The 20,671-nt window shown below is 42.9% G+C and overlaps 1 protein-coding gene across 1 annotated transcript in view; it reads left to right on the top strand.

The window, feature by feature from the left end:
- map1aa (microtubule-associated protein 1Aa) overlaps positions 1 to 20,671 on the top strand; it is a 40,094-nt gene that overhangs the window by 16,473 nt on the left and 2,950 nt on the right. The window contains exons 2-5 of the mRNA XM_010766593.1: positions 11,985 to 12,067; positions 12,962 to 13,102; positions 13,216 to 20,185; positions 20,281 to 20,507. Of these exons, the coding sequence (XP_010764895.1) occupies positions 13,378 to 20,185; positions 20,281 to 20,507 (7,035 nt within the window). The 5' untranslated portion in view covers positions 11,985 to 12,067; positions 12,962 to 13,102; positions 13,216 to 13,377. The remainder of the gene's footprint in view (positions 1 to 11,984; positions 12,068 to 12,961; positions 13,103 to 13,215; positions 20,186 to 20,280; positions 20,508 to 20,671) is intronic.

The following is a 20,671-nucleotide window of genomic DNA, read 5'->3' on the forward strand; positions in this document are numbered from 1 at the left end:
AAGAAGGGAAAAGATACCAATTGGCCGACTAGTTCTGTATCTTTTTGCATTGGAATAATCCTTCAAATATATACAAATATAACCAACATTAAATGTACCTATGTAAACTACCACACTGTTACAGGATTAGCAAACATGTCAGAAGAACCAGCGCAGAAGAAAACTAAGTCAATCTAAACTTAAATTTAACAACTGGAAGGTCACATCCCTGACATCCACATCTCCGGAGCGTGGACCTTCTTCAATCATAGAAACAGCAAAGCCAGATGAACCCAAAAGCAGCGGCTCTGCGGCCGCAGAAACTGTCAAAACCGCCGCCGCCCCCACCGCTTCCGTTGAACCGAAACAGGCTGGTTCCGACTGCATGGAGGTTTGTTGTCGGGACATTGAGGCGGGTAAAGCTGTACAGCTAACTGTCGAAAAAAAGGAGACCGCTAGTAGATTATTTGGGCAAAGAGAAGGTAGCCTACTTCAACGCAGAATGGTACAAAAACAGAGATTGGTTAATTCTTTGCAAAACCACTAAACGATAGTGATAAACTGCGATGTTAACAACCTCATGATAACCTCTTTTTTTTTTACTTAGGATCATACCTGTGTTTAGTCTAGAAAAAGGTAAATGTGTGCATTTTATTATAAAGTTGTGTATATTTACAGACTGTTGCAAAAACTAAGAAGCTTATAAACATCAGGTTTAAAACTAAAAGAGCTTTACAAAGAACTAACACAATGAAAGATGTTTGGAGTTTTATTTGAGTTATTAATTTACATTTTTTGTCAAAGAGATGCTGATTTGAAACCGTTGTTACGGCATTTCCTGTTTCTGCCGGAGAGAGAGGAGGCCGTCCCAAAGCTTGCCGCTGTATTTACTCCCTCCATCTGACAGGAGGGAGCCTCATGAGTCACTCCACGGAGTTCACTCCGTCACGGAGGGGGAGTGTGTAAGGGGTAAGGTGTAGGGCGTGGTTTGGGATTGGGCCATACACACGCACTTTTTTTGGCCCCCCCACTTCTAAAATGAATCCGGCGCGCCTGCTCCTGACTTCTTTTGTTTGTGTAATATTTTATTTTATTTATCTTGTATTTTATTTCATTTTAAAATTGAACGACCGTCACAAAACTCCCCCCGGTGTTATGAAAGTATTCTGACTCTAACCTGTGTTCTTACACTATGTTCTTGTTTGCCTGTGTTTATTGGGATTTACAGAAAACAAACAAACAAACAAAATATTTAAAAATCTGCATTTTTAAACACCGACGATTTGTAGATTCAAACAGAAACGAAAATAAAATATGTTTACTTATAATTTTGTTTTCCAGGATGAACCTTAACTGAAATGTTGAACTCACTCCTGCTCCTCCTCCTCCTCCTCCTCCTCCTCCTCCTCTTCCTCTTCCTCCTCCCCCTCTTCCTCCTCCTCCTCCTCCTCAGGTCTCCTTCGATGACAGCACCTCCTCCTTCCTGAACCAGAGTTGGAGTTTCTTCTTCAGCCGAACAGGAATCCAGTACGAAAGACTGATTCATCTTTTTATTTTAATTATTGTTTTTCTAAATTCTATATTTAACACCAAAAGTAAACATCCTAAAGTTCCCTAATCAAGTGTTATATTTAATAATCATCAAATAATTCTAGAAAGAAAAAAGTCAATTAATTAGCAAAAAAATAAACGTATATTTTAATGTTTGAATGAAATATGAATTGTGTTTCTCCTCGCCTCAGGCCGGAGGAGTTGTGGGTGCGGGGGGGGCGTCGCTGCCTGATGGAGGCGCGGCTCTTCCCAGTCCTCTCCCCCCGGGGAGGGGCAGTGGGGGAGGAGGGGGGCGTGTGCTGGCTGATGGGGGGGGCCGGTGGAGGCCTGGGGAGGTATGTATATCCATATTTGACTAGTTCTCTGTTTGGAAAATAGTGAATGTCCTCTTCCAATATGAGAGCAACGTGACAACATGAGCCGCTTTCACACCGAGTACTTTGCGGCACTTAGTTCCCGGTACTTAGTTCCCGGTACTTAGTTCCCGGTACTTAGTTCCCGGTACTTAGTTCCCGGTACTTAGTTCCCGGTACTTAGTTCCCGGTACTTAGTTCCCGGTACTTAGTCCCCCCGAACTCGTTAGTCCCGTAACTGTCCTAGTAAATCGCGTTCACACCGGAACAACTCCCTGATGGAGGATTAGGCAAATGGAGCCGCTGACGTCACTTCTTCTTCTTCTGCTCTGGGTTTACTGGCAGGCCGCTAACAACTTCACGGCGTATACTAGACTTCGGGTGGCAGTAAATCGCCAGAAGCGCCGACACCTCCTCATCACCACCGCTCCCACGTTTTATTTTGTGTTGCCATAAGTTAGTCTCTCTCCGTTGGTGCGCTGAGCTAATGCTAATGCTAACAATGCTAATGCGAGCAAATAAAATGGCGGCTTCACAAAACCTTTTGGGAGTTTTACGGGGCGTGGTTTGCAATCCGCCCAGCCAATCAGAAATGGGAATCTTTTCCTCCCCAGGAAAGTACCTGCTCTCGAGCAGGGACTGAAAAGGTTCTCATGAACTCATTTATAGTTCCAGATCTTTTTGGTATGAACACAAAATCCCAAGAACTATATATACTGGGAAAAGTACTCCGGTGTGAAAGCGCCTAAAGGTATCCCAACTGTAGCTGTGATTATTAACATGTTTCAGTATTCAGAAAAAGCCACATTTTGAGATTTTCAAAAAAAGTCATAATTTTGCGATTTTTGAGAAAAGGTCATATTTTTTTGAAAACAAACAAATTATGAGATAAATTCCAACAAATTCTCATATTTTTACTTCCATTCTTGAGAGGATAATAAAAACATGGATCTAGATATTGAAGCTGAAGCCGGTGACGAGGGAGATGTTTCTAACATTCTCTATCTGTGTTTTTAATTGTTGTTTTACTTTGATGTCTGTAACCACGACACCAAGTCAAACTCCTCGTACGTGTCGACCCACCTGGTGGTAAACCTGTTTCTGATTCTGATTCTGAGGTGGAGGGAGGCGTGGAGACTCTCTCTGAAGGAGGTGCTGTCACTCACCTGTCAGGAGGCCGAGCTACGCTGGAGGGAGGAGCTCCTGTTCCTGGGGGGGAGGAGGAGGGTGCAGGAGGAGCTGAGGGGGAGAAGCCACGTCTGCCTGCTGCCTTGCTTCAGGGCCGCGGTGCAGGGCGGCCAGCAGGGGGCGCTGCTGCAGACCCTGGACAGCAGTGAGTTAGAATAATCATAATCATAACTTTTAACTTTCATTTTGTATTTATTTTATTTATTTTTATTTATTTCAACAATTAGACAGTTAATAGAGTGGCGAAGTCACGCCCATCTACTTCCGGTCCATGGGACCTTATTTCAGAAAAATAATGTATTGAAGTCAATGGAGAGAGAAAACTATCTTTCTATCCCGTTTGAATTGTGCCACGAATTACACATATGATGTTTGTCAATTTAAAAAATCATTTCCATGTAAAAAAAGTCAGTTTGTCGTAAAACTGTTGAAATATAAGATGATGAAAAATACGCAACTAGAAAGACTACAAATCCCAGAGTTGCAAGTAAGTGATGTCATAACTGATGTCACAATTGTTTTCCTCCACCAAATAAGAGATAGCTAAGATGAGATAACTTTAACAAGATGCCTGTGTGCTTAGTACCAGGTTGTTATCATACCAGCAATGGGTCTTGCTCGTTCTTTCGCTTCCCGTCTGATGAAAGGANGCTGTAGTACATATGCCAGGCCTGTAAGTTGCGCTGTAGTCTGCCACAAAAGCAGCGAAGAAGACTTCTCACAGAATAGAGTGGCGAAGTCCCGCCCATCTACTTCCGGTCCATGGGACCTAATTTAGGAAAAAGTATGTATTGAAGTCAATGGAGAGAGGGAACGTATCTTTCTATCCCGTTTGAATTGTGCCACGAATTACACATATAATGTTTGTCAATCTTAAAAAAATAATTTCCATGTCAAAAAGTCAGTTTTTCGTAAAACTGTTGAAATATAAGATGATGAAAAATACGCAACTAGAAAGACTACAAATCCCAGAGTCGCGTAAGTGATGTCACAATTGTTTTCCTCCACCAAATAAGAGATAGCTAAGATAAGATAACTTTAACAAGATGCCTGTGTGCTTAGTTCCAGGTTGTTATCATACCAGCAATGGGTCTTGCTCGTTCTTTCGCTTCCCGTCTGATGAAAGGAGTAGCTGGATCAAGTTAGCTACCTAGCTAGTAGCAAGCACGTTAGTTAGCATTACAGCCTTGTCATTTTTATTAGCCTTAACATGAAGTAACCNATAGTTATAAAAAAATAAGAGAATAAATTAAAAACAGGTATGAAATACTATATGACATTAAAAAAAGAATAACGTTAAAAAGGGAGTGATTTGTAAAATATCCATAAAGAAAAAGTAAATCTGTTTACAGTTCTGTTTCAAATGGGTGTTGAGAGATGTGTCCATAGATCTCTTCATGTTGCTCTCAAAGTGCACCAGATTGATGCTTTTAACTTCAATATTTAAAAATCTTCCCAGGGGAGCTTGCCCCCTGACCCCCCTATGTGAGGTCCACACACCACCTATAAAAATAACACTTTACCCCTGCTTACACCTATATGCCGTGAGCTGATTATCGAGCCTTCATTGTAACAGTCGCGGGTACACTGTGTGTGTGTGTGTGGGGATTGTTGCAGTAGAACATTCCACTGTAGCGACCAGTACATTAATGGGAAACCCTAAATGTTTGAGCACCCTCTATGAAACGTCAAGCTACCCCACAGCACCCCCAAAATAGAATCTCTGGCGCCGCCACTGAGCCTGACTATTTGTGTTGGGGGGGCCCGACTTTTTTTTTTCTCCAAAGGGGGGGCCTGACAGAAAAAGTTTGAGAACCACTGCTCTAAGGAAATGTACACTGCCTTGTTTTATCCTTAACTCGGTTACTGTTGCTTGGAGTCATGATGTTTCATTTCACAGTAGCTTCAGCGCACTGAGCTAGTTTAAGTCTGATGGGCGAGGTGTTCATTGATGAACCAGGACAGTAAACATACATCATGTTACCCCATACGGTCTGTGGCCCCTAAGGCAAACCTTACTTCTGCTTCAGTAACACACAGTTGGTGTTTCCGATCTGGAAGCGATGAAGCATCACAAAACTGTAACATTGAACTTCTCTGTAAACCTCCAACAACACAGGCGTTGGTCCAGACCGGAATTTCTCAACAGCTATTGGGTGGATTGCGACACATTTTGCAAGACATTTTTGTTTTCAAAAGGATTAAATCCCACTTGACATTACCTCTCTAGTGCTACCATGAGCTTGACATATGTGCCTTTAAGTGAGATGTCTTGAAAACTATTGGGGAGTTTGCTTTTATACAAAACTCATATCTCTCTAATACCTTTTAAGGCACATTATAGGTAATGCTTTGCTTGCTAATACTCTAAAGTCAGACGGTAAACATGACACCCGCTCAGCGTGTTAGCATTGCCGTTGTATGCGTATTAGCATGCAGACCACTACATTAATCTAAAGCACCTAGCATGGCTGTAGTGTCTTGTGTATATTAACATTGAATCAAGTACAGTAACTGCATGTCATGTAAAAACTAACAAAGACAAACCGTAAGAGATTTTTGATGAATTATACAGCTTAGCAGACAGACAGAATTAGCATGTAGCTTGTGAGCAGATCAGTTGGTATCTTAAGAGACAGATGTGTTTCTCAGATGTTAGGGAGATTAAAATCCAAATAACTTGACAGAGATCAAGTGGTGAAAAACACAGGTCAAAATGTGTAGGTAGAAAACAGTTTGCCGACATGTTCACAATATCATCTTGACTTGTGTGGACTATAAAGCTACTTCTGCTGCCACCAATTTTCCAAAAGATAACTAGGATATTGGAATCGAGTGTAGAATGCTAATCTGATAGTTAGCATGCATGCCAAATGACATTTATTGGCCTACAAAATAACTGATTACCATTAAAGATATACATACTATTAAGAGTTGGACTGGTCAACATTTTGAACAGTTGGTGACGCTGCATAAGGTCAGAAGGTTGCCAAAATCAGTAGCATCTTCATAAGGGAAACATGTTTATCGCAATCTATCCAATAGTTGTTGAGATACTATAGGCTACAACTAACTAATAATCCACAGAGCTATACGTTGGTAGCGTGGCTAAAGTGTGCATTTAAGCATTTATAGACAAAGTTTCTCCTAAATTATGTTTACAACCTTCATTTTATAATAATCACTCGTTAGCAATAATTACAGTATGGCCAAAGAGTGCCAATTACCTAGCTCATTATATTCACATTCCCTGCTTTGACTAATAGCCCTCTGGATGAGTCAGACCAGTCATAAGGAGGCCATCTTACTGCTGTGTCATAAAAGGAAAGATATAATTGACCATGCTGCCACTCAATATAAAATAACTTATAATAAACCTGACGCCAGCTGGAAACCGGACAAGCAGCAACCTGCCGTAACACGGAAACAGCCCCTTAGTAGTTTGTTCTTCTGAGCTTCTGAGGACAAAAAATGTTTTAATAGCTTGACTCAATTTGTCTACAACAGGTGAGTTTTTGAAATCCTCCCTTACTTTTTATATAAGGTTAAAAGAGTTGTGTTGTGTAATATATTTATTTGAGATATCTTACAATATCAGACAGTACATTGTTAAAGGTAGGGTAGGTAAGAATGGAGAAACCAGCTCGAGTGCGCTAGAATTTGAAAGTACGCAGCCGAAAAAAATCTGCCCCTTCCTTCAGACTTCCTTACAGAGCCCCTCCTCCAACACACACAAACACACACATGACCAATGAGGGCACGAGATAAGTTTGTGCACAGATGGAAGGCTGACAGGCAGGTAGGCCATCCAGTTATTTTAGACAGGCCGGCTCAGATGATTGGTCGTGCTTTTTACAGCGCCACGGCTTCCACAGATGACATTTGTTTTAAGTATTTATTGTCAAAGCATTTAATGTATTCATTGCTATCGGGATGTTAAGAGCATTCCATGGAATATAACAAAAAGTGTTTCTGAAGGGAATTACCTACCCCACCTTTAAATGGAGGTAGATGGAGTGTCCTCGCTTAAGGATATGTCTGAATGTGTCCAGAGTCAGCACTTTATATAATATATGAGCAGTGGAAATGCTGAAAACCACCACCGGACATATTTTCCTATTGTATTTTTAACCTCTGTGAGTAAACAATAAGAGGATGTGGAGTCATACAGAGTGACATATATGGGACATGGTCTACTTTACTACACAAACATCCACAAACAGCATGAAGCTGTGGCAGTGAATGGGCAGAGAATGTTTCGCAGCCGGCTGCACACCGCTTCCCATCATGGCTCACTGTGCTTTTCATTAATTCCTTAATGCTATGAAACTCCCACTCACTCTCAGACATCTCAATTTGATTTTCAGAGAGGGAAGCTTTTCTTCTGCACCATCTTACTTTGTAAAGCTCGGTGAAACAAAACAAATGTACCAGATTAATAATTAATATAAGACACTGAAAGTCTCAAAGGTTTCCAAATCAACCACAAGGTCAATTTAGTAGCTCTTCTGAGGCTCTTGATCATGTCAATTTTTCTAAGGATGGCGTTGTCAAATTGTAATGGGGTATCTAGATTTAAAAATATTTTTCATTTTGATTTACAATACTTCTTTCACCTTAGTTCAAGGAATTATTTTTCCAGTTAGCTTTTATAAGTTGAGGCAAAAGTACATTCTATGATCGAATACACAATCAATGGAAAATTGAACATTAAACATTTCCTAAACTAAACGGTGAACACTCCAAATGTTGAAATCAAAAGAAATGATTGAAAAGACACAGAACGTTTTGTAATTATTAGATATTTTCTAATAAGTATGAGAGAATAAATCATAATAGAGATAAAGAAGTCATTATCCTCTTTGGAGAAAGCATTTTACTTCCTTAGAAATCCTTCAAGGTCTTCATCTCAATTGTAACTGATTCAAGTTGTATTAACCACATCATTCAGACTGTTATCATGGAAACAAATGTAGTCTGGGCTTCTGTGGCTCATGCTTCATCTAGCTGAATACAACAGACTAATAATGAAAGATTAACTGGAGGAGGATGGATACTAGTAAAACTGTGACACTCTGTCAGCCCTGTTGGCTCCGAGGGATAAAGTGACTCAAGCACAGCAGGCATGAGATTATAGTGGTGAATAAAACCTGTACTGTTCCCTTTGTAACAACTGGATAATGACTGGTCAGTTTTGCCTGTGGATGATATGATGGAAGTGAAAGGTTTGGACTAAACTGATTCAGGCTTACGGCTGTATAGATGCCAGCTAACATACTGGACTGTAGCTATATAGAATCTCTTTAAAAAATAAAATCCAAACTCAAAAGACACTTTCTAGCTTTTTCCAGGGATTTGAAGTGTGCCAAAGGTCTTCACCAGCAGAATTATGCTTATACTTTGTCATATATATGCATCTGCCATGTTTATTTTTAAGTTTCCTTTTCACTATGTATTGGGAGTAGTATGTCCTGCTTGACACATTGCAATGGCCACGATAACCACTGATAACGGGTGTGTACCGATAGGTCAAACCCATTTCATGACTGGATTGACAAACTGTTTTTCCCATTCATGACATTTACTTGATGAAATTATTTTTTAACTTGATTCCTTTTATGACTCTCGTGGTGAACAGTGAGTTTAACCGAAAGAGGTTAATACCTGCTCTCCTTTCTTGTAGCGCGATGTGAAGGTCGTCATGTCTCCTTTCCAGCAGCACTTAGTCTTTCAGATGTCTTTCTGTCTGCTGTCGGTGCTCCAGTTAATTTGATGTCATAACGGTTAAAGGCACTAAAAGAGATAAGATAACAATAAATACGGAGGGCACTCAGCCCTCCTTGAAATAAGGTTGTCAGATGTAGCCCTGCTTTATAAAGAATATTTTGATGCTCCTAGTAAATGTTTAAAATAGCACTCTGGCAGTCAAACAATGCAATTAATCCCCGAAAACACTTTGTGTCCAACATTTAGGTAGTAGTTTTATTTCAATGTTACAGAAAAGGATTAGGTCCACATGTGAATTTTCTTTTTAGATGAAATAAGTATTCTGACTTTAATCTCAGAACTTTTGTTCAGATCTCATAAAAAGAAAATTCACATGTGGACCTAATCCTCTTCCGTACTATTGATATGATCCAACCTCAGAATTGGGGTGTTTACAGACTCGGGAACTTTTTAATAAACTTTGTTGCTCCCTCTAATGTTGCCAGTAATATTAATGAGACAGCCACAGTGTGAACATTTTCTGCCACATGGTTTGCTGACTGGGATTGAATGCAGCTGTGTCAGCAATTATAGAGAGCATGTGCATAGTTCAGAATCCCATACTAATGACCAGTCTTCCTCAACATATTAAGAAGAAGACAAAAAAACCTGAATGTCAATATTGGCATTGTTTTTTCTATCGGCACAAGTTAACCCTTAAATGGGCATTCAGATTTAAATATTCTGGAAAAATGTATTGCTATTTTTTTTTATTTCACCCATATTACACTTTTATACACCCTTATTACACCCATATAACTCTGTTATTTCATTCATATAAGAGTGTTATTGGACCCATATTACACCCATTTAACACCAATATCTCATCCATATTACAGAGCAAAGACATTGTTATAACACCCATTTCACACATGGACACATCCTGTGAAATGACTGTATCCCTCAGGAAACGTAAACCATTTAAGGGTTAATACATTCAGAGTGCAATATTCATGCTGCATAGAGTAACTGCCTGTTGTTATTTTTAAATAAAAAGTCTCCAGGGTTCAGATTTAAAAGAAACAACCCGAAACCACCAGTCCGACTCTGCTTGTTTGATCAGCAGCTGAACAAACTCAGATTGTGAACATATTTCAGTGATGAATGTGACAGTAAAACAACAGCATCCATAAACTGGGCCCCAGTGAGTTTACCCAGTAAACATGCTGCTGATCTAGCGTTGGCTGTTTCACAAATTAGCTCATAATTCTGATTCGTTCCGCATGATGCTTGTTAAACTGGTGCATTGCAAAGTGACACTGCTGCCAGTGTGTTATGTACCTGCAACCTGTTTATGAATGTAAGCTTCCCTGACCTAACACATAACCCCAGAACAAAAAAGGGATGTCATTTCCTGAATTAATTGTTCCACCCCTCATTGCCCTTGCCTCCTCTTCCAGCAGGGGAAAGAGACACAAACACCATGTGACAGCTCCTTCACCTTTTTGAGGCGTAGGAAGAGAACATCTTTCATGCTAAAAATAGATCCCCTGATGAAGCGCCTGCATGCTTATAATGGGGCTGCTGCTACGCTTTGGCCCTCGCTTTCACCTCTCATACTATGTGATACTGCGTGCATACTCTCATGCAGCACGAGCCTCCCCTCCCTCTCACAGAAATGCTGCAATGCGTCTCCCTCAGCCAGGACTGGGTCAGTGTAACTCAGCTAGCTGCAATAGCCATAGAAGCATCCCCATAGCAACAGCAAATGAGGATTATGGTTGAGGGATTTAATTTTGTTGCGTTATTGTTGCGATTGTGTATGAAAAGAGCTTCAGGATTAAACTTGTCTAGGGGGCTTTAGTTAGGTTCAGTGGAGAAAGGAGATGGCTAGTTAGCAAAAGAGGAGACGGGGCAGGGTTGAGGACACTTCTGCAGTGTGACAGATGCTTGAAGATGGGGTGTTGTATTGTCATTAAATGAAAGTGGTCATAGGATGTTTTTATTATGGGAAACATTGTTTTTCCTTCTAAGTTTTTCTGAGCTTTCAATGAGTCAGACATGCCAACATAACTTCTCATTCTCTTAATCATTCATTAGACCAGTGGTTCTCAAACTTTTTCTGTCAGGCCTCCCCTTTGGAGAAAAAAATAAGTCGGGACCCCCCGAATACAAATATTCAGGCTCAGTGGCGGCGCCAGATATTTATTTTGGGGTGCTGTGGGGTAGCTTGACGTTTCATCGAGGGTGCTCAAACATTTAGGGTTTCCCATTAATGTACTGGTCGCTACAGTGGAATTTTCTACTACAACACTCCCCACGCAAATACACAGTGTGACAGTTACAATGAAGGCTCGAGGCATGTGTAAGCAGGGGTAAAGTGCTATTTTGATAGGTGGTGTGTGGACCTCACATAGGGGGGTCCGGGGGCAAGCTCCCCCGGGAAGATTTATTTCTAAATATTGAAGTTAAAAGCATCAATCTGGTGCACTTTGAGAGCAACATGAAGAGATCTATGGATACATCTCTCAATATGAAACAGAACTGTAATCAGATTTACTTTCTCTTGATGGATATTTTACAAATCAACCTTTATTTCACAACTTTATTCTTTTTTTCATACCTGTTTTTCATTTATTCTCTTATTTTTTTATAACTATAATGATCATATAAACGTGTGCCTTGGAAATAATTGTTTACATTAATGGTGACCAAAACGTTTGAGACCCACTGAGATAACTTAGACTAAAGTTAACTATCTAAACACTCAGAGAGTCCTTTAGCCTACTGAGTCCCTCAGTCTGACAGGAGAGGACTGTCCTCCACTTTGTTGTTGAAAAAACTCCTTATATCCGTTAGCGTAGCTTGCTAGCACCAGAAGCTAACAACTACGATCTCCGGTACCGGTGCGCTCTCTCTCTCGCTCGTGCACGCACACAAAATGGCTCATTCCACACACACACACACACAGAGCCAAGCTTTAATGAAACACAGAGACCCAGACGTAATAGTACTGTATCATATTATTTTCGAATCAATAATTTTTCAAATTATGATTTATTTTTTATTTATTTTTAATAACCATTTTTCCTCCTGGTCTCTCGCGCCCCCTGTCATGCCCAGTCAAAAGGAGGCCTCTGTTACTCATCAATCATTATTTGGCCTTGGTGTAGTCTTACCATTTTTCTTTTACTGTGTTTACCGCAGGCCAGCGGATTCTCCAGTATCAGAGTGACGTCCTCGAGACAGTAGTGCTGGTGAACCCATCAGAGGAGACCGCTGCCTCAGAGGTAAGTCACACCTGGACAACACAGACAACGTACAGCATGGTGTTGATGAGCAGACTCTCTGAATCTAAAAAGCCTTGATTGAACTTGGTTTCACTCACCAAGAACCTAGCAGCTCCTGCTGTTCAAGACTCAGCTTAAATGGGAGGTCCATGTCTCTACTGCTTGTGATCAACCGAAAAACACACAAAGTGTGATTCTCACATACTGCTTTGTGTTATAAATAAACCCACTCAGATGTCTCAGATCTGACTGTCATGTGTGAAAATGAGTCAAATGTTAGCATAGCATTTGACTGCTGGTGAAGAAAAAATCTACTTTTGAACCTTGTTGTTTTCATTATTATTTTTGTCTAGTGTAGTATGATATAGGAAAAGGTTGAACCTACATCATTTAAACTATATATTTTGTATACACCTGATGATATCCCTAGAAAGAAAACCTGTTTGTTTACAATCATACTGTATTTTACTTCTGCATTTCAGCTTTATTGTTTTTGTTTCAGGATCTTCAGCTTCTTGATGAGAACCAGTGAAACAGCCTTTTGCTAGCCAAAATTAAAAGAAAATATTTCCTTTTCCAAACACTCTATTTTGATGGAGGCAAGAGGTAGTGATTAAGACTAAAACGTCTTGGGAGCAATGCTTTAGACTGCATCATTTAAATATGTTTTTATTGTATTGACTTATACACGTTGATTTGAAGTCTTTAACTTTCGCTTTCCATTCATAAGTATTATTATCTCTCACTGGCTCGATGTTGCATGGATGGCATCAAACTGTCAAACTCAATGGTACTAAAATTACTTTTGGGTCTGATGTTGGTGTCTTAAAGAAGGTTTAAATATTACAAAGCATTCATGTTGATTGTGAGTTGGTTATTCTGTACTTTACCCAGATTCGATCACTGATCACCGACTTTGCTGGGAATAAGTTGCTGATACTGTGCGGCCAGAGCTCTGAGCAGGGAGGTGACATCTTACTGCAAAGTGGAGCCTTCACCTGGCAAAACTTCTCTGACATAATCTCCAACCCTCAAGTAAGACCAGTGTGCTTTTATCTCCGAATCGTTTTTTGTACAGTCTCTGAATACACACTTATAAAACGTAAATCGAAAGTGTTATTTTAGTTTGTTTTTTACTGTGTTCCCAGGTAACTGAACTTCTGTCCAAGGCCTCTTCAGAACAGCCGTCCAGGCTTACTGTTTCCTGTCAGGGAGACGGGGGCTGGAGCTCCCTGGGCCAAAGCCAGGAGCAGCAGTCACTTCAAAATATTTTGGAATACCGCCTGAACCCTGAACCTAACCTCCCCGACATGGACGGAGTCACAGAGTTCACCGAGTATGTCTCAGAGACAGTGGATGTTCCATCATCCTTTGATCTTCTGGAGCCCCCGACCTCAGGAGGTTTTCTGAAGCTTTCCAAACCCTGCTGCTACATCTTTCCTGGAGGCAGGGGAGACTCTGCTCTGTTTGCGGTGAACGGATTTAACATCCTGGTGGATGGTGGGTCAGATCGAAAGTCTTGCTTCTGGAAGCTGGTTCGCCACCTCGACAGGATTGACTCTGTTCTGCTTACCCACATTGGTGCAGACAACCTCCCTGGCATCAATGGTTTGTTCCAGAGAAAGATTGCAGAACAAGAAGAGCAGCGTAACCAGGGATCTGGCTCCAGCAGCAATGGTGAATTGATGAAGAACCTTATCTCTCCCGAGTTGGGGATTGTGTTTTTTAATGTCCCAGAGAAGCTTCGGATGCCTGAGTCCACGCTGAAAGTGAAGCGAAGCATTGAGGAAGCATCTCTTACATTGCAATACCTCAACAAGCTTGGTATCACGCCAGAGCCTCTTCACAGGGTAGTCAGCAACACCCTTGAACCCATCACACTATTCCATAAACTTGGTGTTGGAAAGTTAGACATGTATGTCTTAAACCCTGTTAAAGAGAGCAAAGAGATGCAGTTTCTAATGCAGAAATGGGCTGGAAACAGCAAAGCCAAGACAGGGATTACGATGGCCAATGGAAAAGAAGGAGAAATATCTGTCCCGTATTTGACATCAGTTACCGCTCTCATTGTTTGGATTCCTCACCGTCCAACAGAAAAGATAGTCAGGGTGCTCTTCCCTGGAAATGCACCGCAGAATAAAATCTTTGAAGGCCTTGAAAAACTGAAACACCTGGACTTCCTGCGATACCCAGTAGCTACCCAAAAAGATATTTCATCAGGTGCACCTCCTCCTATCATCAAACAGACCAAAATGAGATCAAGAACTGACAGCAAGGAAAGTCTCAAGTCTTCACCGAAACCACACTCTAAAACCACAAAGAAAGAAGCCAGTGGGCAGGAGGAAGAGTCCAAGAGTGACATTAATACAGAGAATAAAGTGGAAAAGACAGAAGAGAAGAAACCCAAAAGTCCAAGTCTAAAAGCCACCAAACAACAGAAAAACAGTGAGTTTGCGCCTGTTGCAGGCAACTTGGAGAAAAAGAAAGTATCAAAGGAAAAAACGTCAAAGAACGAGAAAACTTCCAAGATGGATGAAAAAAAAGACAAAGAGAAAAAGGAAGTTAAGAAGGAGAAAGGTGAAGTAAAGAAAGATGAAAATAAAAAGGAAGTAAAAAAAGAAAGCAAATTCAAGGAAGACAAAAAGAAGGACCCAAGTAAACCAGAGCTGAGAAAAATCACTAAACCTGACCTAAAGCCACTCACCCCTGAAGTGAGAAAAACTCTGCATAAGGCAAAGACTCAGGTTAAGCCAAAGACTGACAAAAATAAAGCAGTTAAAGAGAAAGCTAATGAGAAAAAGCCAGTCCCAAAAAACATTCCTGACGAGATCGCAGCAGCAGCTTTGGCTGACAGGTCTATTGTGTCTTCCCCAGAGGACCTCACTGAGGACTTTGAGGCTCTGAAAAAGGAAGAGCGGTCCAAAGTCAAGTCTGAGCCGATCCAGAATGATGTGATGTTTGGGCACTCAATGTACGGGGATACTAAAGTTCCTTCCTTAGTTTTTACTGAAGATAAAGTCACATCCCAAGCCACTGAGATCAAATCTGCTTCACCCAAATCCCCTGTCAAAAAAGATGAAGACAACAAGGACAAGGGCACATCAGTACAGATTAAAGCAACTGAGAAGAAGGAAGCAGGCAGTGGGTATGCCAAGAAGTTTGAAGAGGACCAAATTGGGAAATATGACGAATATGACAGCTCAAGAGACAGATCAAAGAAGAGTGACAGCTCAGAGGAGGAGGGTGATGTCATTGAAAAAGCTGACCTTGAAGGAACAGAAGATGATGAGGTCCTCAAATATAAAACAGAAGAGGCGAAAAAGGAAAAATCTGTCAAGGATTGGGACACCAAGCCAACTGAGACAAAACCTTTATCAACCACAGCCCTATGTGGACAAGTAACAGCCTCCGTCTCGGAGCAATTCTCCTTAATCCAAGACGAGACCATCCCCGGCTACTCCGAAACTGAACAGACCATCTCTGATGAGGAGATTCATGAAGAACCAGATGATAGGATCCCACAGCTGCGTTATGATGTGGGGTCCTATGACGTCTCTGTCCCTGACCTCCCCGGTACCTTTGACTCCATGCATGGTATGAAAGAGATGAAGTTCTCCGCACTGTCTGATGTAAAACCTAAAGCCTTCCTGGGTGGTCACGAGCATGAGCTTGCACCTTACCCTGCCATCATTGCTGCTCCTCTTGCAGAAGAAGAGCACATATCCTCTGCAACATCCATCACAGAGTATGACAAATTGTCATCCTTTGCTACGTCCGTAGCTGAGGACCAGTCGATAGCCTCTGTGACAGCACCTCAGAACGAGGAGGCTGGGAGGAACTCTCTCCTGCTGGACACAATGAACAGTATCCCCTCACGCGCTGAGGCCGCCCATGGCAAAGATTATCTCCACTCAGCAGGAACCATCTCACCCACCTCCTCTCTGGAGGACGACAAGTGCTTTAAGTCTCCTTCCTCTGATGAATACCAGCCAAACATTCCTGAAATGGAAACTAATGCGAAGATCAAATCAGTCCATGAAGAGGAAGATGATGAGGAGGACGAGGATGAGGACCAGACTCCAAACGTTGACATCCCTCTGGGTAAACTGCAAGAGGGCTATGAACATGCAGCCTTCAAGATGCTCCAGGAGAAGGACAAATCTCCCTCTGCCACTTTTTCTCCTCCTCCCCCTCCCTTCTTTACCATGCAGTACTCTACCACACAGGCTGTGAAAGATAACCAGTCCCTTTCTAAAGGATTTAAGACTGGGGAAGATATTAAGCCTGTTTCACCACCTCCATCTTTCTCCCCTAGGTTAGATTTAGAGTCCCACTCCAGGCAGGAGAGTGAGGAAAGATGTTTGAGTCCAGATGACTCTACCATGAAGCTGGCTTCACCCACACAGTCTGTGCCTACAAGCAGTGGCTACTCTCCGACAGAAGATAAATCTTTTAAGACACAAGAAAAATATGTTAAAACTGACACCCAGAAATCACCCATTATCTCAGCTGGTGACAAGACAGTGTCAGCATCTGAAGAAGAGTCTGAAGATTCTGAAAAATCACCTGAAGACAATGAGGAGGAAGAGGACTTTTTTGCCAAAAATAATCTACAGCCCGCTGTTAAGGCCAAGATTATGGAGGCAAAAGAAGGGTGCTTCTTGGACGACGACTTTGCCTCTGAGACAAAATCTGAAAAGACAGAAACTAAAGTCAAGACGTCAGACAAGACACAGGTGGCATTCAGCACAGAGGTGAAACCCAAACCTCAAGTGATGTACTCTGATGAAGATGAGGATGACAATGAGGATGATATCCCAAGTAGGATAGGACCAAATAAGCCCTTGCCAGCAGATCAAAGCAAAGTAGACTTAAAAAATGAAGGTACAGAGAAAACTGATTCTAAAGATTCTGAGAAAAATGTTCATTTCAGTCTCTACAACTTTCCAGAGAAGGAGAGCAAAGAAAAGGCAATATATATAAGACAGGACACGCCCTATGTGCATGGCAAAACATTCTCTTACGGTGACATTTACGGCTCAGTGGACTCTGATTCATATAACCAGGATTCCTTAGATAAAGTTGACAAGGACACGGCACAGAGTGAAATAGATGCCAATAAACCCCAGACGCCATCACCGGTAACATCTACGGACAATATGTCAGAGAAGGGGGGATTCACCGATTCTTGGGGAAAGGATTCCTCCCCTTCGTGGCTCGACTCCAAGAGTACTTCTGCTAAACCTCCATTTGAAGAGGTAAAAGGAAAGGCGACCTTTGAATACAACACAGGAAGCCGATTCCCTTCAGTGGCTGATAGACCCGAGGCCTCGTCCACGTCTCTATCATCAGAAAAAGACGCCTCTTTTAAAAGCCAGACTGACGGCACAAAGCCCCAGACGTACTCCTCAAGGACAGCGTTTGAAACTGACAAACCTGCCGCCACAGGTTACGGTGAGAAAGGAGCAGACTTGGAGATTGATATGCAAAAACTAACTGCAAGGGATGAGGAGGACTATGATGATGATGAAGTTGCAGATGAATACGACGAGGAAGACGAAGAGGACGAGGAGGACGAAGACGAATGTGCTGTCGATTCTGATATGGAGAAAGGTGCCAAAGAGAGGTCTGAAAAGGAGGTAAAGAGTCCAGTCAGTGAAATGTTTGGCTCAAATAGGCCTGAATTTATGGTTTCTATGGCGGGGTACGGTTATAACAGCCAGGGGAAGACTGAAAATGAGGTAAAGAGTCCAGTCAGTGAAATGTCTGGCTCAAATAGGCCTGAATTTATGGTTTCTATGGCGGGGTACGGTTATAACAGCCAGGGGAAGCCGAGAAGCCCCCCTTCAATTAAAAAGGCTGAACACGAGGCTCAGATTAACTCCTCATCCAGTGGAAAGCCAATGGATTTAGGAGCTACAGGTTTCTCTGGCTCCTCCTCAGGGCTTGAGTACTCATATGGAAAAGTTGAGAAAGACTCATTTTTTTCAAGTCACAAAGGTAAAGAGGATCTCACGTTGAAATCAGCAGACGACAGTTATTACCAGAGTGACAGGGCTGATCCAGATTTTGAGAAACAGAAAACACCAGACCTTCTGAGCAAGAAATCACTGGACTCAAACCTCCAGTACACAACAACTGCTGGCCCTGGGTACTCCTCTTCTTCGGCCTACAGCTACTCCTCCTCCACCTCAGGCTCCCTTTCCACCAGCCGCCAGTTCGGAGAGGAGCTGGAGACTCCTGCCGAGCCTCTTTTTGAGTACTCCTCTTTTAAAGATGAACACTCACTTGCCATGGATTCTCCATTGTCCAGCTCCACTGGTGCTAAAGACGACTATCTAGAAGTTTCTGAAAGACACATCACAGCTACAACCACGGCTGAGTCCACCCGTTTCTCACCTCACAGCCCATTTGAGGAGATCAAATCTTTCCCTTCACATTCGTCCACTGCTTTTGCAGGGGACAAAAAGGAGCATACTGCTTCTTTAGGAGGCGTTATGGACAAGGGGCCTCAATCTGACTGTTTCTATAAGCCGGAATGGTCTCATGGGTCGAAGCCAGACACAGCTGTTGGGTTCAAGGCCTCTGCAGGACCGTTTGCTCAACCTGCAGAGCTATCCAAGGACAAAGAGGCAGCCAGTGCTGCTCTTTTTGGTGTCACTTCCTCACCACGCCCAGACATAGAAGGCAAGCATTACTTTGAGGAGACGGACAGCAGTGAAGAAGAAGAAGAAGAAGATGAGGACGCGTACATGCGTGAGATGACTCGAAAGTCTCCTTCTAGTGGCCCGGCTGGTGGCCTCTCATTTACAGACAAGCCTGTTCTTCCAGCTGCAAGTGAAAAGACAGCTGGTACAATCCCTGAGGTTCTTGGGTCCTACATGCCCTCGCCCTTCCAAGTCAGCAAGCCAGACAAAACAAACGGACCCACAGAGGTCAGCTTGAGCACCACCCTACCTGCTGGAGAGGAATCCAGTGGTGCATCTTCAGGACCTACTAAGGTGGAACCCAAGGTTGGAGCTGCAGCTTACAAGAGCTCTTTCGAGTGGGAGATGTCAAAGCCCCAGATGGGAATGGTGCCCGGAGACTCCCCTACTCATTACCGTGATGAAGATGAGTTTGAAGAGGAGTGTGAGATGGAGCCAGAGCACCCTGTTCGCCCACTGTCACTCTCTTCAACTGATCAGCCGTTTCACTCTCCGTTCTACGCTGAAGAGTGCAGCCGAGGAGGCCAGGATGACGACGATGATGACAGCGATGAGGACCTTGTTGGGGATGTGCCCATGGGGGCCACCTCCTCCTATACCAGCCGCAGCTCCCCCGGATATTCTTCCTCCGAGTACAGGCAGGCAAAACATGACCTCTCACCTTCCTTCATCAACCCATGCATGCGTCACGTATCCAGCGATGAGGATGATGAGGAGCATTGTCGCAGAAGTGACCAATCGCAGGAGGCCGATGAGAATGATTTGTCGGTCAAGAGTCGGGCTCACAAACAGCTGTCACACAGCAGGGAGAGCAGCTCCCTGCACCAAGCTGGTGGCATGTCAGCAGGGCTGGGTCTGGCCACAGAGGACACACCGCCAACCTCAGTCAGCGAGTCTTCAGCCTCTCAGTCAGACTCTGATGGGCCTCCGGGCACTGAGGAATACCCCACAGTCGCCGGTGAGGGCAACATGGACTCTGATGAAGATGCAGATTATATGCCTGTTGATAAATTATCAGCCACGGGAGGGGGCAGCCATCATTCCTCTAGAAGGACTGACCCTCCTCCTGCTCCCGTCATGGACCCATGCCCTCACCCCCCACGTCCAGACGTTTGCATGGTTGATCCTGACACTTTGGATAATGGCTTGGTTAAGAAAGAGCCAAAAGTCAAGAGCTTGAAAAAGACTTCGGGTAAAACCAAGTCAGCATCCCCGGCCAGGCGCAAGAAGTCTCCCATGCCAGTCAAACAGACGGCATCCCCTCGTACCGCCTCACTGAAGAAGAAGGAGTCAGACAAAAGCTCACGTATGTCTCGCCTGTCTGACGGACAGGGCTCCAAAGATGATGACCTCTCCAGGTCGAGCTACAACCCTGGCAAGAGCCTGACTAACGGTGTCAAGAGCAGTTCAGGTGGGCAAATTATGAAAAAAAATTGAAAGCTTTCAGATTTAGTAAGTTAAATGTTTTTTTGCACATTGACAGCAATTTTTTGTTCTTTCACTCAGGCTCTCAGAAGTCCGGCTCTGCAGCTGCTTCTGGCCTTCCTATTTATGTGGACTTGGCCTACATTCCAAACCACTGCAGTGCCAAGAATGTGGATCAAGAGTTTTTCAAACGCATTCGCTCTGCGTACTATGTGGTCAGTGGGAACGATACAGCAAGTGGTGAACCAAGCCGGGGAGTCCTCGATGCATTGCTTGATGGCAAATCTCAGTGGGGTTCAAACCTCCAGGTAATATTTCCGACGCCATACTCAGCTTGATGCTGACAATAATTTGGCATATTTAAAGGTGTTTACCCTGTAGGCCACAATACACATACACCTTATGCAATTGCACTCTTTAAAAGGCCAAGACAGATACATTTCCAACAAAATGTTGTTCATGTATAGTAAAA

Source organism: Notothenia coriiceps, unplaced genomic scaffold (assembly GCF_000735185.1).
Source record: "Notothenia coriiceps isolate Sejong01 unplaced genomic scaffold, NC01 NC01_scaffold00003414, whole genome shotgun sequence".
Classification (NCBI taxonomy): domain Eukaryota; kingdom Metazoa; phylum Chordata; class Actinopteri; order Perciformes; family Nototheniidae; genus Notothenia; species Notothenia coriiceps.